General features: G+C 41.5%; 1 protein-coding gene across 2 annotated transcripts; it reads right to left on the reverse strand.

Annotated features, from left to right (window-relative positions):
• Positions 1-1,997: 1,997 nt before the first annotated feature.
• On the reverse strand, positions 1,998-26,199 carry SHISAL2A (shisa like 2A). Of its 2 annotated transcripts, XR_010072157.1 has the most exons (5): positions 25,859-26,199; positions 16,527-16,666; positions 10,165-10,243; positions 4,768-4,975; positions 1,998-2,152 (listed from the first exon to the last, which is right to left on the reverse strand). XR_010072157.1 is itself a non-coding variant. In XM_063342991.1 (4 exons), the coding sequence occupies exons 1-3, from the start codon at positions 26,038-26,040 to the stop codon at positions 10,212-10,214; spliced, it is 354 nt and encodes a 117-aa protein (XP_063199061.1). In that variant the 5' UTR covers positions 26,041-26,199; the 3' UTR covers positions 2,159-4,975; positions 10,165-10,211. The 2 variants fall into 2 exon arrangements, 1 of the variants encoding a protein (XP_063199061.1); XM_063342991.1 differs by lacking the exon at positions 1,998-2,152 and having other exon boundaries at positions 2,159-4,975.

Genomic DNA, 26,199 nt, shown 5'->3' on the forward strand with positions numbered 1-26,199 from the left:
ATCCAGTAACAGACTGAAGGGTGCAACCAGTCTATAAAGCTCCTATGGAGTGAAAAACTGAATTCTAAAACTTTGCAAACAAGAGGCTCTGAGTCAATCTTCCCACAGCTGAATCTATGCCCTTGTCCGTTCTCATTTTCCACAGGTAGTTATGGCATCGGCAATTTGAAGTATTTCATAAATAACTTGCTGGTATTCAGCATGTTGCTTTATTTCCTCTCCTATAATTGAGTTGTGCTGGTTTGACATTTTGATTCAGCATTGTAAAAAGAGCAGACTCAATTTACTGAAATTTCTGTGGTTGATGCATTTAGGAAAAAATACTGATTCCATTTTGCAGTGCATTCATTACGAGAAAGGTACTTACCTTATATTTGTTTGCAGAACCAAGTAGTCATTCATCAGGAACAAGAGTAATATCTCGCTCTTCTCCCTGGGGTAAGTCACAATTTTGGGCAGCGACAGTTCTGACCCGGGGCCTTGTTTCCACAAGGTTTCTCAGATGGAGTCCAGTCCCATGGCTATTTGAAAGCCATCTGTAGAGCCATTTTGGTACTCTCTTGACCTTACATGAACATCGGAAGGGTTTCCATCTGCTACACACTGTGTGAAAGAAGAGGGAGAAGACAGGGGCAGAGAATTGCAAAGGACTGCGTCACTGCACAATGTTATCTGTGGAATCCGGATTATCACAGTAAACATGAGAATTGACAACATATAATATTCACCAGCCAGCTGTCTGCTCTCCCCTGCCGCTTCCCTCTAATTCCAGGGGCAAACCCTGGCTCTTGCTTCTGCACACCCTTATGGAATTGATACAGACTTTGCCTGAATGAGGGCTCAGGAGGATGACCCATCAACACCTCCATGCCCTTGTGCAGGAGTCCATCCACGGCCAACAGAAGCCTGAACCACCCATTTTCTCCCCAAACCTCTAAGTGACACTGCTTGGCCCAGCTGGTGTAATGCTCAGAACAGTTGATGGAGCAGAGAAAAAATCATGGTCCTTAACATCAAAAGTGGTCACACGCACCCTATTGCCACCAGCTTCTTTTTAGCAAGGGGGAAAGGGAAGCTGTGCTTTCATAAGATACTCTTCAGCTAGAGTATCCTGAAACGTCAGCTGCAAAAAAGGTGCTTATATGCAGCTCTTTGTACTTACGCTGTTTCCACTAATCAATTCCGACACTTTGTGTTGCTGTTGCCATCGAAATGTACTCTTCTGTACATAAAGCGAGGCTCTTCAACAGTTTTTCTAAAGGATGCGGATTGGAAAAGGAATGGGAATAATGGAGAAGACTAAAAATGTTTTTAAGTAGCAAGTGTATAATGTAACTAAAATGTAAATTTTAGTACATTGGTCAGAGACTTATGGACTCACAGATACGTGGATAGATTCTTCCCATACAAAGGCGTTTTATACAAATGTGCTATACAGACACACACACATATATATATGAACCAATTATCTCTACCTGTAGACCACAGACTCTTGCAGTCACAAAGGATCAACAGAATGACAGAAAAGGGAAGCTAAGTGCAATAATCGTGTTGACCACTAGAAACCAGCACCCCGCTTCCAAAGATCTACTCCAGAAATAAATGGTGGTTGGGAACTCAGACAGGCCCTGCTGTTGACAGTTGTTCAGATCAGGTTTTCAATTTTTTTCAATTTCTCAGTGTAGCAGAGATCTCTTTTTTGAACCAGAAATAACTTCATATGGCTGTGGAACTGACTTTCCAAAAACTTGTCCATTGCAGAATTCTCTCATCCTCTGCTTTTAATGCAGTGTATTAATGGATCTTTATCCAACCATTCAATATCTGTTAAAATGTGAAGTCTATTTGTATTGTTTTCTCAACTTTATAAACTTCTAAACACATGGCTAAGAAAAGAAAAAGCAGATCTTCCATAGACCTCTACTAATTGACCACTCCTCTGAACTTATAGGTATAATCACTTCTACATCTATTCATCAAAATATTAAATTTCTTACCTCAAATTAAGAGAGACAGGATTTCTGTGAGCTTCAAGCTAACGGATGAAAACTTAAAAGTTTCTCATTTGTATTCCTAGGAAGTAGCTGAATCTTTATGCTTTTCCTGACTCGTGTTTTCCAAAACTTGAAGGATGGAACAATCTTGAGGATCTCTTGCATTTGTCATGTTAGGGAAACAATTAAGAGACATTATTTTCATTCAGTAAAACTGTGAATTTTCTTTGGTCTTTCTTCCATAATTTAGAAATTGCAAAGGCCAAAGCTTTCAGAAATTATACTTAAATAAGGTGATTAATTATGAAAGTCATTAGGGACTTGATTGATGTTGTGGGACCATTCATTTGCTATTTTGTACTTAGACCCAGAGTCAGATTAAAGATTACAAGTGAATAGCCAGTTATTAATACTGAAATATCTAGAGAACGGTAGGGATGAGAAAGGCAGGCCACTTTGGGGTGAGCTGCCACTTCTGCCAACGTGACTCCAAAGAAAGGCACAGTCAGTCCCAGAACTACCAGTGGGACCCAGCCAGCCTGGTCCCAGTGAAACCAGCAGGGGCTGCTGCTTGTCCTGCTCTGCTGGTATCTGTAAACGTACAGACACAAAGCTCACTTTCCATACCCCACAGCCCGTGAGGCCTATTGCACACAATTACACAATTCTTCTCCCATTTTTATTTTGCCCTTACGATTAGAAAAATTCCTCAACTTTGAAAAACAATAAAAAACGCTCTTAGCAACTTCCTGGGAGTTTTATTAGCTTCTGTATGGCTGATGGTAGCAGAACAGCCCTGAGTTTGCTTTACTATGGTCATTTAAACACCTTAGGCCTAAAATGTTCTCAGGGCAAAAATTAGGGCTATGCCTAACAAGTACATTAAACCTTATTATGTCTATTAAGCACAGGGAGCCACCCTTATTGCAACTGCACATTATGTTTGAAAGCTGTTAAGGGCAGCGTACTGAATCCCCTAATCAAACCAGCGTGGGAGGTACTCTTTTGTGACATTTAGAAACCCTCAATTACAAAATAACTCGTTAAAAGGGCAAAGAAATGGATTTTCCTAACACAGCACCAGAAAACATAAACCAGCACTGGATGTAGGCGAAGAACTGGAAACATTTTTTTGCATTCTGGTTTTACTCTTCTGTTACTCTGGCATCTTAAGATACTCAAAACAAATAAGAAGTCCAATATATGAGGGAAAAATAACCTCCTCGCTTGAGGAACCAAATACTTAGAAATTGCCCAAGAGAGGAAAACCAAAGATATTTTTATCTGCAAGATTCAAAATAGAATAGAATATCTTTTACTACTTTAAAATTTAAAAATTACAGAAGTGCTGGTTCAAGTTTGTATGAAGTTGAAATAATTTAAATCCTCTTTTTTTTTCCATGTTCTTTAAGTCTCCTATCGGTGGTTTAAAATGAAGCATACACTTCCAGAATGTGCATCTCAGGGCTGGGATCCTCAAAGGAAACCAGATGGCAAAAATCATAAATCTTTTTCCCTTTTACCTCTTTGACACTTCCAATCAAGAAAGTTACGAGACTGGAAGATCAGGTTTATGCTCTACTGTTATGAAAATATTTTCTTCATGCATCCACTGTGGTTTTAATTTTCTACAAGTCCACAGTAGCAAACGGCAGTTTAGTGAGAGAATATATGCAAACAGTTCTACACATTCGCTATCTCTTTCAGAGGCACTGGTGTATTATTTCACACAAGTAATGTGACTTAAGAGTAGCTTAGATTGGAAGCACTTGGAGGGTTTTGAATTTCAAGTACTATGATGCAGAAAGATGTCACTCCCAAACAGCAGACAAGGATCTGGTCTTAAAAAGATGAAGTATAACCAGAGACAAAACTGACATGGTAGGGAAGTATTTTAGGCTTTATGTGCAAATGGGAAATATAATCTGTCCACTGCCTTCACATAAACAGCATGGTTAAATATTTTAGAAATTCTTTTCATGACTGATCTTAAAGAACCCTCACAAGACAAAAAAAAAATTCATTATCGTTAATGTTCACAATTTGGAGCCTGAAAGCTTGAAAGACTTGAAATCTGAAATATGACAGTTAAGACTATGTTGGTTGTTCCTAAGATTTCTGGGGAAATGAAACATGAGATTAGGGCTCTTTAGTTACGTGAAGGAAGTTCAACACCTCACAAATTAGTGCTCCAACCTGGAATGCTACTGGAAAATTTTTAAAGTTTGGTTCAAAATAAATATTTCAACATATTTTGATGTAGAATCTGCAAAACATTTGTGGATGTTTATTTCAATTAATTTCAGTGTTTACTGTTCCCTATGAAAACAGCTATTGAAATCAAAACTTCCCTACAAAAATTCACTTTTTACTAACTTCACTTTGTTGGAAAATTCTCCCATCAAATTAATTTTAAGATCTGTGAGAATCTTCTGAGGAAACAAAGATGGAGGGAAATGATAAAGTAAGAAGAATACAACACAAATGCCAGATTTTATTGAGGTACTGCGTTCACATGTTTGTGCACTGAACAATCACATTTGGCTAAAGACAACCATATTCATGGCATGAAGACAAAACATTAGATGGCACACAGGGAAAGCTCAAAATAAAGCTCGGTCAACATGGTGTGCCAAATTCTGCTCTGCTTGACAACTGTGTTATCTCATTGGAACTGCACAGGGTAAAGACAACAATTTGCACAAAAATGACGAGCAGCAGTAGCCGGTATGTGCAACTCAAAATACTCTACGTCTCAATACAGTAACCATACACAAATAGGTAATACTGGCACAGCTTCAGATGGGCCTCTGGTTATCAACAGCGTCTGTATTAGCCAGGAAACACCTCTGTAAGAGTGAGTCTGGTTCTTGGGGCTCACAGTCACAGTTCATCCTTGTGGCTCAGGAAATGTGTTGAAGCCACTTGGCTTTGTCAACAGCTTGTTTCGGTGGGGGCTTGTGAAGGATGCAGCTCTGTATCTGCAAAATACCAAACACAATTAAGGATTAGACTGAACAGGGGAAGATATTTTTTTCCTCTGCTGCACAGCAGAGTTAAGGAGATCCTATAAACAAATCCAGAGCAAACCATACAGCTCAATCCATTTCACTGGGATTACTTCTTTCCAAGCATCTCATTATATTCCTAATCTTTATCACGTGAAGAATTACACCTCTGAAGGGCATCACTACAGCTATGAAACACTAAATGCCTCCTCTGGGGATGTATGTGGATGGGCAGATCTGCTGTTGCTCTGCTGTGCAAATGAGGATTTCACCTTGGACGTGATAAAGGGTCAAGGCACAATGGTGCTAAAACAAAACAAAAATGGTTTAGCAGATAAAGACAGATCATTCACTTCTATGCAGTACCTCCTGGAAAATGCACCACTAATATCTACATTAAAACTGCACGTTTCATTTTTTTTTAATGATAGACACACTCACAATGTGTGCCTTTAATCCCAAAGGATACCAAAATATATTTCAAACTACACTTGAAGTATTTCTATACAAAGAAATTACTCTACTGCTCATTAAAACAGGATTGCTTCTAACGTGAAGCACAACAGTTGTTAGTACAGCTGGGTTTAGAAGCAGATGTTTGTCTCTATATGCAAAAAACAATGGACGTGTACTGAAGTCTGGACAGAAAATCTAAGCTAATTCAGCTACTGACAGAAGTTCTGAAGCATGAAATCTTGGATTTCATGGCAGATGGCAACTAGCAGCAAAGAGCATCCTAACCAGCAAAGAACATCACTTCAATTCTGGTTCATTGAGAGGAATGACGCGTATCTGAGTTATCAGTGATATTTTTGTAGATTCTAGATTTTCTTCTGGTAAGGCTCTGAGGATGGTTATATATTCCTGACCAACTTAAATCAGAACATATGAGACATACATACAAACTTAGATTTGTACCCTCCCCCAGTACTGCCATCTGGTTGACAACAGCTCACTATGAGTCAGCAGTGTGCCCTGGCAGCCAAGAGGGCAAACTGCATCCTGGGGTGCATTAAATACAGCATAACCAGCTGGTCAAGAGAGGCGACTATCCTGCTGTATTTAGCATCATAGAATGGTTCGGGTTGGAAGGGACCTTAAAGATCATCTAGTTCTAATCCCCCTGCCATGGGCAGGGACACCTCCCACTAGACCAGGCTGCTCAAAGCCCCATCCAGCCTGGCCTTGAACACCTCCAGGGATGGGGCATCCACAGCTTCTCTGGGCAACCTGTTAAGCCTTGGTGCGGCCTCACCTTGAGTACTGTGTGCAGTCCTGGGCCCCACAATTTAAGAAGGATATTAAGATACCGAAATGTGTCCAGAGGGCAACAAAGCTGGTGAAAGGGCTGGAAGGAATGTCCTATGAGGAGCGGATAAGAACTTTGGGCTTGTTTAGTTTGGAGAAAAGGAGGCTGAGGGGTGACCTCGTTGCTCTCTACAGCTTCCTGAGGCGGGCACGTGGAGAGGGAGGTGCTGATCTCTTCTCCTTGGCATCCAGTGATAGGACATGTGGGAATGGATAAAAGCTGCACAAAGGGAGGTTTAGACTGGACATTAGGAAGCATTTCTTTACCAAGAGGGTGGTCAAACACTGGAACAGGCTTCCTAGAGAAGTAGTCAATGCTCCAAGTCTGTCAATATTTAAGAGGCATTTGGAAAATACCATTAATAGTTTTCTTTAGCTTGTGGTCAGCCCTGAATTGATCAGGCAGTTGGACTAGATGATTGTTGTAGGTCCCTTCCAACTGAAACAGTCTGTTCTATTCTATCCTATCTCCACACACAGCATTTCTGATTAAATACCAGATTAGAAAGGAGATCAGATGTTCCTATTATGGCCATCACTTTTTCTCCAGACTAGGGAGCAGACCCACACACAGCCTGACACAGCACCCAAAACTGTCTCTACTCGGAGCAGTTTGAGACTTTTCTTCCCAGACCTGAGCACAGTCTACCAAAACCCATGAAACACAACACGACTTTGTAGTTACACTTTGAAGGAGCACGGATAGATGGCAACACAGTAAGGCTGGACTCTAACAAGGCACAATATTAGCCTTAGGTGCTGAACAGTTTGATTTCATGTGAAGGAAGCCATCAATTAAGAATATAATCCTGTGCCACTGGTGACAATGACAGGGGCTGCTGGTATGGCCTAAGGGATGCCTGGGGCTAAGACGCAGACCCCCAACATGCTAAGGCTGTAGAGACCCTTCGTCTATCACACTTTTGACAAGCGTGAGTCTAACCTGTTCAAGATGCCCTTGGAAGAAAGTCCCATAAATTGCATTATTGCCTGGTGCAGTACTGCTCCTACCCTTACAGTTTGGAAGATATTACTAAATCTGGATCTACTTCAATGCGAAATTCAGCACATTACTTACCCTGCCTGCCACAGACATGGAAAATAATCACTGTCCTCTATTTTACATGACTGAACACTGTCACTCATCTTCTCTTTTCTAGACTTAAGCCAGCTTAAGCCTGTCATGCCATTCCAAAATCTTCATAATTTTCTCAGTTTTCTCCAGCGTATCACCAACTAAAAGCATTACTGAAACAGAGGTACTGCCAGCGCTAATTGGAGCAAATTATTACCTTACATCCTATATACAGTTCCCCTCTTTAGTATGTCAGACTAAAAGAAGAGCCCAGAACATCAATAGTCTGTTTATGGCATACTATAAATCCCCAGATATGTTTTTCCCCACATCACTTAGTCTGTTATCCTCCCTTAGGGATATTTGAGGATTTATTTCTCATTTTTAAGTACAGTACTTTGCTTTTATCTTTAGCATATTTCACCTTTTTGATTTCAGACCATTTCTCCAGGGCACTGAGATGATTCTGAAAGGCAGTTTTATCCCCCAGAGTTTTGCAACCCTTCCCAGGGTGGTGTCATCCATAAATTTTATACATATACTTTTTACTCCAGCCAAGCTCTTACTACTCAACTGGGACAGAATACCCAGACATCCTTCCCTCCAAAAATGTGTTTGAGAATGAGACACTGAAAACTTTGCTTCTGCTGCATTTTCATAAAGACCTGTAAGTCACAGCCACTTGTTCCTATTTATCTGACAAGAAAAATTACCTTGACAAAGAGAGAAATTAGACTTGTCATGATTTGTCTTCATGAAATTTGTGTCAGATTTCTCTTGTGCGTAACTTGATTGTTTAATAATTAGAAGCAATGCCTCCAGCTGCCTAAGTCCTCCCCTTTCCCTTTTTAATGCTAAGAGTTGTGTTTGCCCTCTTGCTGAAACAGAGCATGCAAACAAGCTTGAATTGTATGCTGAACTACATCAGTTGCAAGGGCATAGGGGGTCCTGTTCCTTATTAAAACCCAGTGAATTTGGCAGAGGAAGTATGCATGCTAAATCAAATCTAATTGCTACATGTAGCTTTCTCACAGCAGTGAAAGGTTTACAGCCACTGATGGACTCTCTGGCTTACCAACTGTACTGCAAAGTGGTTCCCCACAGCAGGTGAGGGCATGAAATCTGCAACAAGTAGACAGCATGAAAAGCAGAGGGCAAAAAAGAATTAGAGACCTGGAATTTCTACCAACACTTAACCAGATTATCTGTTGAAGTTCAAAAAAGATCCTTGCCTCCCTCCCTTTCCATTTTCACATAAAGTTCCCAGCTGCTCCATTCTGCATCTGGAAGCAAAAAGGCTCACAGGCTATAGTTTTCCTGGTTTTAGCCCAAAAAGAGGTCTCAAGTATTTTGAGTCTTCATGATAATGCCAGCCTCATTTTGCCAACAAAAAAATTGGATAATTCATCCACAAAAAATGCTTAGTGGTTAGCCGGCTACACTTCAGGGCACTCCATAAACATTAGCCTCTATAACCCGATGGAAAGCAGGCAAACCGAAGCACGTGGAAATGAGATTCGTGGCCTTCAGAAAGCAATGCCACATTCACAGACATATACTGAGGTCTCATCTCAGTATTTAACACCTGCCACAGATATTTTTGGATTTTCTCACTACAGACGGCTTTTCTGACTGTGGGATCCTTTTTAGTCTTCCCATGGTGTTTTTCTCCCACAAGCCACTTCATTTGCAACAGCAGAAAAAAAAATAATGTGTGGAGGTGGTTAAGAGTTTCAAAATGAGTTTTGTTACGCTTAAGTATTTGAGGACAAGCAGCCCAAACCAACCTGTTATGCTGATAATAAAAAGTTCTGAGACAGACGCATTTGCTCTTATGATGCACAATGGCTTTTTTTAAGGGTATAAGAGAAAATGCATGAAGCAGGGAACTCTGACACGTTTACTTTCCTGCTCTTCTAAGAAGAACTGCTGAGCCAACAGCCCCACTTTTTTTTTTTTTCTGTGACAGACATTGCTGATCTATGGCTATTCTCACATTCTGTGGCTGTTTAACCATGAGCTTTCACCCCCTGCAGAAAGTAAAATGCATGTTTCGTGCCATCTGAAGTCTTTTGCATTATTCATAAATTCCTCTTAAGTCTGAAGTACAATGCATCTGTAACAGCATACATTTTAAATATTATTTTGCATGGTCTGTGCCATAGGCAGTTTGACCTTTAAACACAATTTCAGCATAAAAATCAAGTCAGCATATAAACTTCACTTCTTGCAAGATAACCTTCTTCAGTTCTCTATCACACTTGACTCAGCACTCGTAGGTAGCATCCCCAAGAAGCAGAATATGACTAAACTACCCACCAGATACTTCACTGCCCTTTGTCACACAGGAGCCCTTCTAGCAGTTCATCGCTAAAGAATTTGTTTTGAACGGTAATGACAATGGCTGCCTCCTTAGTAAGCTCTGGTTTATCCTGGACAGCATCAGGGAAAGGACAAAGACAGCATAAGGGGAATGTAATCTTCTCTGGCACACAACCATGAAGGAATATTCATGTACAAATAAATCAAGAGATTTCTCTGCGGAAGGACTCTGTTCAAGTCTCTGCAGATACTTCCCTGTGCAAGGATAGCATCAGAGCAACGCCTAAGTAGATCAAACAGAGACAGTTCACTAGTACTTGTCAGAAAGCTAAAAACCCACAAAAAGAATCATAGCATTTTGAAAAATGCTTATCATATCTGCATCACCAGATATAAAACAGAGCTGAGGGTATACAAATGCAACAGAGCAAGATAAAAAGAAGTGTTCTCACTGTACCTATTTTTGTTACAGCATTGGTAGAATCCATCCAGTGCCTCTGTTTTTCAACATACCGAACTCCCTCTAGTCTCACTGTCTGTAAAACAAAAGCATTTTTAGTAAAACTGACAGCATTATTCTTCTTTTAGTTGCAAGTAGTAATACATAGATGTGCCTGCTGCACTAAAAAAAACAGTTCCTGGAATCTTCCTGTACAACCTTTAGCAGATGGGATGGACCACAGCCATTCCACTTTCCATTCCTGAGCCTATTATTAACTTGTGTTAAGAAAGAATAAACATAAGATGAAAAGCAGTTTAAGGCAGCAGCACTGTGATAGAAGAAGGACTTATAGCAGGAAATCAGAGAGTCTCCTAAAAGAAACAGCAGAAAATATCCCATATTCAAGAATAGAGATCAGAAATTTCAAACTTTCACCCGTCTCCAAACATGATCAGTCACTATTGCCTTCACTGCACTTTCCAAAGCGCTGCATGGGGGGAGGCTCGCAATACTCCTTTGCATGAAAGAAGTGTCATCCTGGTTTTTCAGAAAGACTGAAGGGATGACAGAAACAAATAAAGCAATTTTTAGTTAGGCATTTCACCAGTTGCCCACAAAATCTTAAATTCTGGCATCTCCCATCTTTTGAGTGCTTGGTTTTGAAACTTAGTAGTATTTGAATATTGTTTTCCAGAGCAGTTAAAATACATAGTTCATTAAAATTCCACAAGGTAACTGACACAGACACCTGCTCGGTGCAGAAGAGCTGGAATCTTTAGATTCAGTGCAGACAACTTGAGTTTGCCCAACTGATCAGAACAACCAAAGCAAAAGCAGTCTGCTGTGGGTCACTGTCAAGAAGTGAGAAATACTCTGCCAGTGGTCTTCACTGATACCTGCTGACAGCAGAGAAAGCAAAGCTCTAGAAGGAAAGACTTTTCTGACCACACTTTCAACTTCCTCTCTTTTCTTTCTTACCTTATAGTCACGGTTTCATTCCCTTCCTGCTTTCCTCATTGTTTCCAGTCATAATTTTCTGCTATTATGCTTCCCATGCTAGTCCCCGTCTCCACAGCCACCTCAGTTCTTACTTTGAGTCCCTCCTATCTCTCTTCTCTGCCCTAAGTCTCTGGTTGTTCCCACCTTGTGCATGCTTCCCATCTGCAAGGCTCCCTCTTCATATCTCTCCCCACGCACCCCGCCTTTGCTCTCCAGCCCACCCATGGCCATTGTCCCACTCCCTGACCCTCTCAGGAGTTTCTCCATCCCCTCCGGCATCAGCATCGTGTCCTCCCTGCTCTGCTGCTCTCAACCCCATTAGCCCCCTACCTCTTCCACATGCTCCTAGGCACACCCAGATCCTTGTTCAGTTGCAATTTCTCCTTTATCTACTGGCTCTAAAACATCTCCTTGCTCCATCTTCGCACCTAAGACACCTTATGGAGCTCATCAGTCTTCCTCCCAAACCGAGTTTCCCTGTATTTCCCATTAGCCTCTAGACCTCTTTTTCCACCTTCCCAGTGCTTGGGCCAACACAGAGAAAAAGAGAAAAAAAAAAGCAAAGCATAACTGGGCAGGATACTTCTGTCCAAGGAAGTGTGTGGGGAAGGGATTAAAAAAGGTTCCCTATATCCAATAGGAATGAAAAGTCGAGATTCTAACATTTTCAGTTACAAAAATTGAAACAAAGCAAATTGGGCAAAGGAATTTTTTTTGTTTTGAAATGTTTTGAAAGTTGCATGTTATTGTTTGAATTGAAAAACCTGCAGTTTGGTTTCAAAATATCAAAATGGGATTTGATAGTTTGTCATGTCAAAATATCTGTACAATAATATTTAAGCTAAGATCTTAGTTGAAATCAAGTCTTTTCAGTGAGTTATTTTAGCTGTGATCAAAAAAATAGCATCCCCCTATTTCAGAAACTCCAAAAGTAAAAAAAAAAATCCCTTATCAGTTATAGAGGAAGGCACCCTGTTTCCAGGGTGTCTAGATTTCATATCTAAAACAGTTTGCAGCATCTATGAGTATCTTTGCAGTAAAAATACGTGACTCTTAATGAACGTCAAAAAACTCACTGCTACAAGAAAGTCTGGGAAATTTAAAAGCGAAGTAGTCCAATTTAAACATTTCCAAATTTAATCCTTCCTAGTGATATAACTTTGAGCTAATGTTACCCTTTCCACTAAATTTGAATTTCCAGCTCCAAAACAGGAAATTTCTTCATTTCCTAAAAGGAAAATCTGTGGGGTTTTTTTTATATAGTTGAGCCCATTTGGATGATTTTTCCCATATATGAATATCTGAGGCAGATGGCTGCCAAAGAGAAAAGTAGCCTAACAGGCTAGTTGCAGAAAGACCATATAGTGGAAATTATGGATAAACCTAGAAAGCGAAGCTATCAATGCATACTCCAACAACCAAGCACAGTGTCTCTGAATTCAGACAGCAGCTATTTGGTTTCAGAACCAATAGAGTCAGGTAATTTTGCTGAGCTAAGGAGGAGAAAGTGTGAGCATTTGGTGCTTTTTCATCAAAAATATCTAATAATTTGTATATTTGAATAGTGTCCCTTGATGAACCTTTAATTAAGGAGAGAAATAGGGACAGGAAGGCCATCTGGCTATTTTTCAAGCTGAGTTGTCACTGCTTTGTAAGAACAAAAAATTAATCTCTTCTATTAAAGTACATTTTCCCCAGCACTTCCGAGTAATTTACAAGGCCGTAAGTTCTCAAAGCTTTTGCACAAAGAGAAGTTTTATGGTTAGAAGGAGAACAAAGCATATGACCAAATTCCCTTTCATCTTGGGAAAATCTGTATCATTTGTATTCTTGGGGCTTGGATTTCTTTGGGGCCTTCATTTACCAAGAAGAAACACTTTTGTAGGTGTCCAGCCTTCACATGGGAGAAACAGAACCACCTACAATGAGTTCAGTGAAAAATCCTTTCTCTCAAACAGAGCTTACTGAGCAACATGTATGATCAAAAAGCAAGTTCACTATGCTAAGTATGCTCCAATGAGCTGAATACTCACCTTAGTCTCAAAAAGCATGGTTCAGTTCTCTGTACCACAGAATTCCTGTGTCAAGCTAGTCTTAGAGCCATGTTTTTAGAGACATCATAAGCAAAAGGACAAAGGTCTTCTGGTGAGTGATGTCCTTTCAAAATTCCACTGAACATTAATGTCTAGACTGACACACAAAGCATTAAAAAAAAAAAAGACACTTCCCTGCAGTGCTGCTCCTTGTAAGATGGGGTTAATAGCATCCCCCTATTTCAGAAAGGTAGCTGTAAGGATAAATAGAGGAAAAACTATGAAGCTCTTGGATGCTTCAGTAAGGCAGACCATTAACCCACACTCCGAATCCTAGGTGAACCTTGCATTTTGAAGCAGAGTGCAAACAATACGAAAGCAATGTATAAAGAGCTGAGATTCTGGCTGTCAAAGGGGAGGATTTCATTGAAAAAGGTAAATAAAGTATATTGCTGCTTTTCATTGAGAAATATTAGATCTGATAAGAAACTAGACTCTAAACTATTTTGGCGGTACACACTGTCTTGCATATAAAGGATCTACCCTGCACTCTACAATATGATACTACAAATAGGAATTAGTAACAACAGTTTCTATTGGTATAATTCCATTAACATTTAAGTAGTTACTCCTGATCTACATCAGTGACTGAGCTCATTTTTCCTAAAATTCAGTTCTCAGATTAAAATGTTAATTTTTGCAAGGGCTAGCAGCAGGCTTCACTAACTCAGGAACCCCGTATGTAATATCTGTATTGATGCTATCGCAGACCATTTCTTCAAGGCTAAATAGAGGCAAATTCCAGCTGATCTGCCTTTTGCAGAATCAGAAACTTTAACAAAGGGCACACATCCAGTTTATTGTTAGATTTCTGATTGATCTTGCAATTATTTCTGTAAACATTCAACAATTCCACTTCTATATTTAGGAGATCTTGGATGAGCCCACAGCCCACAGAACAATGACCAACTTTGACTATTACATGAGGGAGGAAAGGCATACAATAATCAATTGTATGTTTAATGAAATACAAAGCTCCAACTGAGCTGATATACCATGGGTGAAACTGAATATAATAAAAAATATTGCTTTCATAAATGAGTGCTCTCTGAATGCTCCAGGGGTACAGACGTTGCACACCACCTAATGTGTGACACAGCCTTCACCTCAAGACAAGATTACACTAGTTCAGAAAAAGCAGGGCTGAACTAAGTGCACAGTAAAAACTCAGTCCTCAGGCCTAAAATTTTCTGAAGCTTCTAAAAACTGTTTTAATTTTTTGTAATTAATTTTTATTGCCTATACATGATTATGCTCAAATCTCAGAAGAACTGAAAAAGCAGGAGAGGCTGCTCTTAATGTTCCTCAGGCCTGAAAGCAGCTAACCAGCCATCTCATAAGATACTCACACCTTGCATGACTTCCATGCAAAAGAAACCCTAGTACGATGAAGATAAGCACTCAGGCTTGGCAATGAAATCCTCCAACATTTTCAAAGATCTCTCAACCTTGGCAAAGTAACTGGCTTTCAATTTCTGGCAGTCCACCTCATCAACAGCTAAAGCTATCAGAATTTAGATGTGAAATCATTGTCATTCAAAGCACCCTAAGAAGCAGAATAATAAAAGTGAAAAACACAGGATGAAAGCAAAGTCAAAACAGTGTTTAAATACAAAGTAATGCAGTCTGAATAAAGCTCAAAACAGCACAGGAGATGGTTAGGAAAAAACAAAGATCTCTCAGCTTCCTGGAATCTTAAGACCTGGAATCGCGAGACAGGATGCCTATGTGAACACTGGGCCATCAGTAGGGGATCTTGGGATGCTGTTCACCTTACAATAGGAAGGGAGGAAAGATTTCTAATGCCAAAGCAGGATGTGGTTTTGCAGCAGGGTTCGAGTCTGCAGAGAAAGATGGAATCACTTGGCAGCAGCGGTGCAACAGCACCTGCCTCCTTCCCAGCTCCCCATATGCCAAACAGGTCTGGCACAAAAATACAAAGCATGAGAAAAAAACAGCACTGCTGTCCTGGCAATGGATTAAGAGCTGATGCTGTATCAGGAAAACCTGAGGGAAGAAGTTATATGGCAACACGTTCAAAAGCATAATGCCAATTTATAATTAGAACACAACCATCTTGTAAAAGATCACTAGGCATTTTGTTAATCCCACCCAAGATTTTATTTAGGCCTTTCTAGGTAGCAGGTCTTATTTCCACTCCCTCTCTCCAGGACAGGTGTGAAGTTTTCAATTTGCAGATTAGTAGCAGTTTGCTGAACGTGTGACTTTCACTTCAGCAGCTTGCTCAGCTCATGTGGCTCCAAAAGGAGAGTCTGCATTGCCTGACAGCCCTATAAACTGCTTTTAGACCAAAACCTGCATTCTCTGTAGAACAAAACAAGACATAGGAAGTTTGATATGAAGTGGACTGTGTTAACCAGACACTCAGGAGGGGGCGTACTGATTTATAATAGGCTATAATTACAGTAACTCATTGGTCATTTATTGCCATGCAGGTATGGAAGCATTTTAAAAACTAGTAAAAAAAAAAAAAAAGAAAAAATTTCAGGTGAGGGGACTTTTTCCTGAGAATTATTCCCCTTTTTCAACTTGCTGAACTTCCAAGGCCTAAATAACTTCCTGCACCTTTACTGATGAACTACTAAAGCCATATTTAAACATTTTATGAAGTCCAAAACAAAGGGCGAAACTTATCACACCCCATCCCACCATCAAAACTTGCAGTCAGATTTCACAAGTGTAGTGAAATAGAGCAGCAGCCACAGGTTTTTCCACGCCAGTGTGCTAGCGCTGGCTACACGCACTGTTCCTGCAGGCATCCACTGATACAGTTTGGGCACAGAAGTATGGACTCCTGGGACTGAAGCAGAGTCTTAGATTTCAAAGACTGGATCCTATGTTAGGAAGAAAGAAAAAAAGAATGCCCTCTCCCTGCCACGAGAAAATACACTTAAAATCTCTTTTGATATTCTTATTCCTAGAATTAAATCACTACTATATGTTTATGTAGTCTTAACAGGAAATCCAGAGCAACTAACTGATTAAGCCTCTTCTTGATAAAGGGACTTTTTGTTGCACCATTACTCAGTATTGAGAAGTTTTACACTTTTTCTACTACTAAATAAATATATTGAGTTTGTGTTAAATTTTTTCGTTTGGCACAGATTTCATTCAGAAAGTAAAACAGCAAGATAGCTTGACTATATCTTGAGGTCCCCATCAGAAAGAAAATACACACTGTTGGATTCCTCCGCATCCATTTAAAGACAGAATAAGGCTTTTCCTCTGCAGGCGATAATGTTTGTCAATAACAACTGGTCTTACCTGCCATCTGTAAGCTTAAACCAGTATCCAGTTTGCTGCGTGGCTTCGTGCTGATGAACAAATAACAGAGAACACACACAGTGATGATAAAAGCAAAGAGGACCACTGCTGCTATCGACAGTCCCACGAGTGCTCCAACGCTAGGAAGAGAGAAAAACAAAGAAATTCAGTGTATAAACAGCCTGGAACGCCCATTAAAACAATGGTCAGGATGATGTCTGGAGGTTATCTGTACTCAGGTAGGAGAGTGAGTGTATATTTTCACTGTACACAAAAGTTTAGAGCTCAATACTTAAGTTGCATAAACTGGAATTATTTCACTGCCCTCAGCAGGGTCAATGTCATCACACAGCAGCTGAACATCTGGCCCTCGGTGACGTTTCATGTTACCTATGCATACTACTCCTGAGTCTGATTAAAACTGTGTTTATGAAAATCAAAAATAACTTCACGCAGTAACTGGCATCAGTGAGATCAATAACTTCTCCAATGCAGTACATATTCCCAGATAAGCTTAATATCACATAAATATCACATGCACACACAAAGAGGGATTCCAGAGCTCCAGGCAGCCCATGCAAACTCCTTTTTCCTCAAACACCACGACTATTAAAGCTATATTTTTCAGTCTGAAAAAAAGTATGTTTGTCAGACTTCCCCCAAGGATGACATGCCCATAAAAAATGGGCTATAAAACATGCAAGCCATGTTATTCAATTCTGTTAGCAGCTCTGTAGAGCAGGGTGGAGTACTGCTATCACTGTTGTGCTTTGTGTTAATGTAATAAATCTCTAATCAAGATTGGAGACGTTCTTCCATGATTTTTTTCAGGGTAAAAGGAAAACTAAAGATGAATTAATTTATACACAATATCAAAGGCATCATAGGAGGAGGAACTGAATTTTCAGGAGGCCAAACATACAGCAGTTTATTTAGATTTTATCAAGAAACTACTTCTGCAGGATAGATACTACTTTATACTGCTTCCATAGACATTTGGTGAGACAGTATATGTATATACACAGAAACCTCTTTAGTAGTTTCCTTATTTCCGCCCTTCTTTTCAAGTCTTTTCCTAATACAAAATTGTCACGATGAAATAAAGAACTGATTGCAATACCGTCTAGCTATCATTTGCTATCCTCTCCTGGGACATTTGGTGCCTTCAGTGTTCCAGTCCTCTGTTCTACAGCCCAAGCCAAAGACACTGACTCCTGGTGAAATTAAACAGTGGCCTTTTGGTCATAGATGAAGAGAGTCCAAGGATCAAGAATCCTACTATTACTGCTCTGGTGCATTTACAATTTTGACAGATGTAGAAAGGACAGAAGAGAGATGAACATCTTAAATTCTACAAACCCATCCTCTAGTGATAAAAATGCCTTTATGTATCACCGCTATCAGTGAGAAGTCACTTCTACTGTGGCCTTGCAGAAAAATGAGAAGAATTGTGCCTCGGGATGTTTTTATGAATTTTACATTCAAGCTACTGCAAAGCTTCTCTACAAGCTCCCATAACACCAGTAGACAGACACGTCTATGGGAGAAACTCTTAAGATCAGCAAGATGAGAACAGCAGATATCGGTATGACTTTAAGATGCAGTTCTCATTAGTTACCACTCAGACCCACTAATGAAGTTTGTGCAACATTTAGTGTCACACACACAACTAAAATAATTCGTTATCAGCAAAATGATTGGTTCTGGAAAGAATAGCTTTGCCCTGATGAAGATTTTTCATGGTATTTATCATCTGCATGAACTAGAGTGTCCTTATATGTTTGTTTATATATGCATGTATTACGCAAATTTGTCCTTATTTTTTGTCTCAAACAAAACTTACAGGCAAGCAATATTCTGCTTAATATGGAATTTGATTATGTCCTTACAGTCAGAGGTCTCATCTGGGTTCTAGCACCATTTTTGCATTTTCACTTGGAACACCTTGACCCAAATGAACAAAACAGAAGAAATACACTACAGGGGCTGAGGTCAGCAGCCATCAAGCTAAGAATGATCTCCACAGCTGAATCTATTTGAGGATGTAATAAAAACCCAAAGGCTTTTCAGAAAAAGGTATTTGTGCTTTTTTGTCATGACAGTATTAGCCCTATTTTAAGATTCCTTTTAAATAACAGTCTGCAGTGCGGGACAAAAGAGGTTGCTCACCATTACCCAAACATTAAGCAGAGTCAGCTGTCCTAAAACTAAATAGATCAAGTACATATTAATGACTATATTTTTTTCTATTTGGCTATATATTACTTCTTGGTTGTAGCTCTCCTCCATGAGTTGTAGAATGTGACATTAACAGTACAGTTGTGTATTGTACAGCACAATGCATCTTCATTACCATAACTTGTGAGAGATGCTTTGTGAGTTACAAATGGCAAAGGTAAGAAAAGCAGTTCCTAGGGAACTCTCCAGTATTTCCTACAACTTATAGGTTATTGCCACTAAAAATGCTTTTCATGCTCCAGCAGCCATATGAAAAGATCTCATCCAAAACATGGAGATCAGCATCAGAAAACCAAACCCTGGATCGCACTTCCTAAATCAATCAGAAAATAAGATTCTGTTTGTATATACTCTTTTTAAACATAATGTTTCAACACCAGATTTTTCTCAATGTGCTAAAGCCATCAACCCTCTTGGAATGTAAAATTAATTTCTTTAAAGTTAATTTTGGGTTAAATTTTGGGGGTAGGGTGTTGTTTCTTAATTTATTGAATTAATTCAGAGGAATTTAGCATGCCTTCCACAGCTGTGAACTCTGAAGTGTCTTAACCAGAGCACAATCTTTTCTTTCTTTTTTTATAGTGAAAATGGTTATCAGAAGCAAAACACCAAAGTAACTATGACCATTGATCATTTTAATGATCAACCTCCTCTGAAAATAAAGACAGCCCTTCAGCATGTCCCCTACATTCTACAACAATTACTGTGGTGCTGCATATCCATCTAGAAAAGCTGTTGCTAAAAACATTTTGCCATCTTCTTATCTTTACCTGAAATACTAGGTGTTTAAAGTCCACGTCTGCTATCATTAAACTCTACAGGCCTCAGGGTGTGTCTTCAAGATCAGTCTTCCGACAGCAGAGATATTAAACAGGCAAAATAAAAGTCACTCTTGCTCACAGCTGTGGCCTCATTACTAAGCAAAAACCTCTGCACTAACAACCTACCCACCCCCAAAATGATGATCTAGCATAAAAATGGCAATAAAGGCAACACAAGCAATGCTAACTTTGATAGAAGATCATGAAATGGTTTGGGTTGGAAGGGACCTTAAAGATCATCTAGTTCCAACCCCCTGCTCTGGGCAGGGATGCCTCCCACTAGACCAGGTTGCTCAAGGCCCCATCCAACCTGGCCTTGAACACCTCCAGGGATGGGGCATCCACAGCTTCTCTGGGCAACCTGTTCCAGTGTCTCACTACCCTCATAGCGAAGAAAGACCACAGACCAAAAAAAAACCAACGCAAAACTCTCCCAAGTTACTTTCTACATACAGTAAAGTATGTATGACTCATGTCTGACTAACCTGATAGCCTTCTACGATGGCATGACTAGATGGATAGATGAGGGGAGGGTGGCAGATGTGGTCTACCTTGACTTAAGCAAGGCGTTTGACACGGTCTCCCACAGCATCCTCATAGGGAAGCTTAGGAAGTGTGGGTTAGATGAATGGACAGTGGGGTGGATAGAAAACTGGCTGAAAGATAGAGCTCAGAGGGTTGTGATTAGGGGCACAGAGTCTAGTTGGAGACCAGTGACGAGTGGTGTTCCCCAGGGGTCAGTACTGGGTCCAGTCCTGTTCAACATATTCATCAATGACCTGGATGAGGGGATAGAGTGCACCCTCAGCAAGTTTGCTGATGACACCAAGCTGGGTGGGGTGGCTGACACACTGGAAGGCTGTGCCGCCATACAGAGAGACCTGGACAGGTTGGAGATCTGGGCAGAGAGAAACCTTATGAAGTTCAACAAGGGCAAGTGTAGGGTGCTGCACCTGGGGAGGAACAACCCCATGCACCAGTACAGGTTGGGTGCTGACCTGCTGGAGAGCAGCTCTGTGGAAAGAGACCTGGGAGTCCTGGTGGACAACAGGATGACCATGAGCCAGCAATGTGCCCTTGTGGCCAAGAAGGCCAATGGCATCCTGGGGTGCATCAAGAGGAGCGTGGCCAGCAGGTCAAGGGAGGTCATCCTCCCCCTCTACTCTGCCTTGGTGAGGCCGCACCTGGAGTACTGTGTCCAGTTCTGGGCTCCCCGGTTCAAGAGGGACAGGGAACTGCTGCAAAGGGTGCAGCGGAGGGCTACAGAGATGATTAGGGGACTGGAACACCTCTCTTATGAGGAAAGGCTGAGGGATTTGGGTCTCTTCAGTCTGGAAAAAAGACGTCTGAGGGGTGACCTTATCAACGCTTATAAATACTTAAAGGGTGGGTGTCAGGACGATGGGGCGAGGCTCTTTTCAGTGGTGCCCGGGGACAGGACAAGAGGCAATGGGCACAAACTGGAACATAGGAAGTTCCACCTAAACATGAGGAGGAACTTCTTTACTTTGAGGGTGGCAGAGCACTGGAACAGGCTGCCCAGAGAGGTGGTGGAGTCTCCAACTCTGGAGACATTCAAAACCCACCTGGACGTGTTCCTGTGTAACCTGCTCTAGGTGACCCTGCTCTGGCAGGGGGGTTGGACTAGATGATCTCCAGAGGTCCCTTCCAACCCTATGATTCTATGACTCTATGACTCTATGACTCTAAAGGTACAGCTATACCACCCATTTCACTGATGCTCCTACTGCTATTACACCAAGTGACACATACACACTTGCCACACATCTCTGCACAGCCACAGGCTCTACAGAGCAGAGAGGCTCTGCTCCATCATCAGACTCCCCAGGGCTCCCCATGCTGCTGTCTAGAGAGCTGATTAGTGGGTCATCGACATTTCTGTCAGAGGAAGCTCAGCATCATCCACCTACAGTTATTTTTAGTCCATAAAATTAGTCCGTCCACACCAACAACAGCTAGGAAAAATTTAAATATTGGCTAAGCAGATGCAGTATGTCCACCGATAAATTAAAAGGAAGCTCATGAGTCATCTGCATCTGAGTGAATCAAATGTTCCTAATGCCATTGCTGCAGTGACGTGTTGTACGTAGGATTTGCAAAGCAAACAGATAAATATTCCCAGAAGACTGGAAGAATGGGCATACCAGAAAAAAGACTTGCTACTTTGGAAAGCCAAAACAGACTCCTAGAGATCTGTACAGCTAAGCAAAGCTTAGCTACAGCATGGTTCTATGGGTATTAGTTAATAAAGCATTTTTAATAAAATCTATACTTGGCCTGCCCGAGTTTTAATCAAAAATGTAATATTACATGAAACTTATAAAAGGAATGGATTTGGAATGGATACTGTAATTCTGTTTGATACTGAAAGAAGCCATTCAATTTGCAAAATAAAACCTAATTGAACAGTGACAAAAATAATTCAAAGATATTTTGAAACAACGAGAAAACAAAAGAGTGCTGACTGAACCTAACTGCATCACAGTTCATTACCAATACTACATGGTCAGCATTTCTCCCCTTCCACTCAGTTTTGGAGGTAAAGTAGATGTCGTGATGACTGCACGTACACACACAGCACACGTCTCTGAAGGGTGAGCTGTTCAATGTTTTGCTCACTGGTGTTTTATAGCATCTTGTTTTGTGGTTTCAAAAGCTGCGTAACCTTCTGGTGAATTTTGTACACCCCTGCCTCTTACTAATGTTCTCTCTCTTGTTCCGTGGGCTCCTGACTGCTGTAAGAGATAGAAAAAACCCACATCCCTCACTCTTCTTTACTGAGGTCAGTTTTACAAGAAATGTGGAAAAAGAAGCTAGGCTGCTCTAACAAAAAAAAAAAAAAAAAAAAAGATGCGATACTATTTGATTTTTAAGTACCAGCAAAAAAAAAAAGGATAAGCGAGTAAATAATATTAATTACAGATAATAAATTCAAGGCAAAGTATGAAATGTGTCAGAGTTGTTCAATGGTCAATTATTTATGATCGTCCAGCAGCTCCCAGTACAGCAGGTGTTAGGATGCACTTTTCAAATACTGCTGCTAGGGGATAGTCCAGTGTATAGCTCTAAACATCGTACAGGCAGTAGTGATTTGGCAAAAAAAGAATAGCATAGGCCTGCAAGCGACTATTGCTTCAGGTTGCCTAGGCTGCTGGTTTCTCTATGAACTGCTTTCATCAGAGCTGACTGCCAAGTGGTCTGGCAACGCATCTCCCACAGCAGGAAAAACACAGGAGAAATATGCAGTAGCTTCCTGAAATTCTACCTTGTGTGTCACCAAACAGAAGTAAATCCTGACATACCACCAACCACTTGGTAGTGCATTCAGTCACCGCTATCAAATTAACGGGGGAGTCAAGCAAACGAAGATTTAGGATGAGAAACTTAAAGCTCTGGAGTAAAGCAAAACCTGCAACAATTTCCCCATCGGAGCTTCCAACTCCTTTCCCTTCCTCAGTACGTTCGATCTCCTGACTTACCTTGGCTGGTTTGGCTAACTCTTAAACAGTTTTAAGTCTTAAGGGTTTCAAGTCTTAAAAGTGTGTCCTCAAAAGCTGTAAGAAGCATTTGAAGGATTATTTTAACATATGGTTGTTACATACTGATAAAAGTGACAGTCCAAAACAAAGACAAGCAAGGCAGTGATCACAAAAACATTCTGAGAGACCAGAAAATGTTATTTTTATGTTTTCCTTAAACTCCTAATGGAACTATCACGTGCAAATATATACAAAGTGCTGCAATACCGTAGCATTTCCAGTGTGTTAGTAACTAAAAATTGTGGTCTGATTTGTAACCAGAAAACACTTTGGGAAACCAAAATTTCAATTCTAACCACTCAGTAACTTTGCTTAGAGAGGTAAAGTGTATTTATTCATCTCTTATCTATGATGGGTATAGACAGTTATGGCAGAATTTAAGCACAACCAAAATCCCACAAGTTGCAATTTACTTGGATCCCTTTAGCAGCTTAGGGCCATCACAAAGGGGGGAGGGGGGTGAAAAAAGAAAAAAAAGAAAAAATCCTGAAGTTTCAAAGTTTTGGCCCAAATATCTGACCCAGGTGGAGGCTAAGCAGTCATACTTTTCAGACCCTAGAAAATCTCTGTAAAGGAAGATCCTTCAGAGTGCTTCATTAAAGCCTCTCATGGGACTCAATTCTTTAAGGTGCTTTCTGAAAAGATCAAGCTTTAACTGTCTTCACTATAACATCTCATCCAGATGCAAGAGCACAACTTTTTTATCTTAATCTTTCAGTAGTTTAATTTTTCAGTAGTTTAAACACAACGTCAGGGCTCTGAGTGTGTCTGGGTTGCATCTGACCCTGGCTATTATCCCCAAGCCACGATGACCAGGCTTGCTCCACTCACCTTACCTGGATATGAGGGACGGGTCCTTTGATGGTGAAGCCACTACCCCCATCCACCTCATTACCACACTCTCTCCTCAGGAAGCTGCTGGCACTTGCTGCGTCCTGACATAAAATCTTTCATTAAAGAGTCAGCATTACTAGGAGGGGAAGATACTGCCTTGTTAACCTGATGGAGTCTATGAAGTGTCAATAAGCAGATGGATAAAGGAACCCAGTGGATAAAGTCAGATTTTTCAAAAAGCCCTTGACAAAGCCCCGCACTGAAGGTAGGACTAGGAAGACTGAACTGACACAGGATTAGGGAAAAGATTCTGATATAAGTTCAAGGCTGATTAAAAGAATAAAGAGCAAAGCATATAGCTGAGTGGTCCCTTTTCAATATAAGGAAATAGCACAGAGATCAGTGCTGATGCTGATTTTATTCAGTGTCTTCATCTACAACCTGGAGAAGAATGAAATCTGAGTTTCTGATGATCCTAAGCCCCTACAAGTGATACAACACTACGAGGGTAAAGAATGCCAGAAGATTTGTAGAAAAATAAGTGAGCAGGCAAAAGCGATGCAGATGAGTTTCAGTGTACATAATACATAATGTAATGTATAAATAAAGAAAACCAAGCTTACATGACAACGAACTCGGGCAGTTCTGAACTCAAGAAAAGTTTGAGAGTCATCAGTGACAGCTCACTGAAATCACAAAGTCAATGTGCAACAGCAGCCAAAGACATCAACAAAACATTGGCCACCAACAGGACAGATTTTTGAGAGCAAGACTGAAGGCAGCATTTTGCCATTGTAAAACCTTGCCGTACCCACATCTTGAGCACGCAGCTCCAGATTATGCACCTCTAAAAGCAGCGTTGTGGAGTGAAAAACAGTATAGATGAGGCGCGACTAAAATGATCAGTGGGAAATAGCCTCTGCCTCAATGACAATCCAAAAGGACTAAGACTGTTCCATTTGGAGTGGTGAAAGCTGAGAACTGATGCAAACACTTACCAAATTTTAAACACTGTGCATAAACTGAACACACAATTGTTGTTCACCAAATCTCACAATACTAATACTAGAGGGCACTCCCGAAAACTAGTAGGAAACAGTACAAAACAGATAAAAGGATATATCGTCAAACAGCGGGTAGTGACTGCTGCCACCAGGGGTGCAGAAGCAGAGAGCAGAAGCAAGTCCAGAAAGGGATTAGACAACATCAGGGATAACAAGTCCATAAAAAGACGGTGAAAGCACGATGCAGAACTGTACTAACACCCTGACAGAGCCAGGCATGGATGCTGAAGAGCCTGTGGGGAACTGGGCACAAAAAGCAGCCCTGCTGGCTGTGTGCAGCTCCAAGAGCCACTGCTGGAGATCCAGTGGGAGCCGAGTGAACCCTGCGCTGACCCAGGAGAGCCCAAGTCCATCCACCATCTTCCAAGTGGAAAGTTACGTAGTGTCTTACTAGACACACTGAAAAGTGGCTGAAGTCATTGGGAACTTTATGCATGCAGGATCTTACTCAGGCCCCAAAACAGCCATTCCCCTCACGCCGAGAGGAGGGAGGGATGCTCCGGATGCTCTGTACACAGGCACCGAGCATTTCCCAGCGCTCCCTTACAGAGACCACCAGTTATTTCTTTCAGAAACCAACCTGGCGCGAGCAGAAGTCCCTCAGGGCAGCAGCTGCAGCTCCACCGGTACTCTCAGCGGGACAGAGACAGCCTGAGAGCGCCCGGCTACAAGTACCTCAGAAACACGAACCAAGCTCGGGTGAACTCGGATCTCCCGCCCCCGCGGGGCCGCCGAGCCTGGCCCGCCCGCAGCCACCCCGCCGCCCGCCATGAGGGACCGGGCCCGGGGCAGGGTGGGTGCCGCCGCTCCCCTACCTGAGCCACCACATGTAGCTATGCTCGTAGGGGAAGAAGCTGTGGGGGTCATCGCAGCAGTACTTGACGTCCTGGAAGCCGCAGCAGTACACGGCGCGGGCGTCGCCGCCCGTCCGCGGGCAGATGAACCCGCTCACCAGCACCTTGTCGGCGTTGAGGTAACTGCTGCACTCCGCGCTCATGGTGCGGTGGCGGCCGCCCGCCCGCCCGCCGGGCTGCCCGGCGCGTCGGCTCCGGCGGCACCCGGGCGGGAGGTGGGGCGGCGGGCGGGCGGAGCTCGGGCGGGCGAGGGGGCTGCGCTGGCAGCGGCGAAGAGCGGGGCAGGCGTCGAGCGGGAGCCG

The sequence above is a fragment of the Chroicocephalus ridibundus genome, chromosome 8 (assembly GCF_963924245.1).
Source record: "Chroicocephalus ridibundus chromosome 8, bChrRid1.1, whole genome shotgun sequence".
In the NCBI taxonomy this organism is placed as follows: domain Eukaryota; kingdom Metazoa; phylum Chordata; class Aves; order Charadriiformes; family Laridae; genus Chroicocephalus; species Chroicocephalus ridibundus.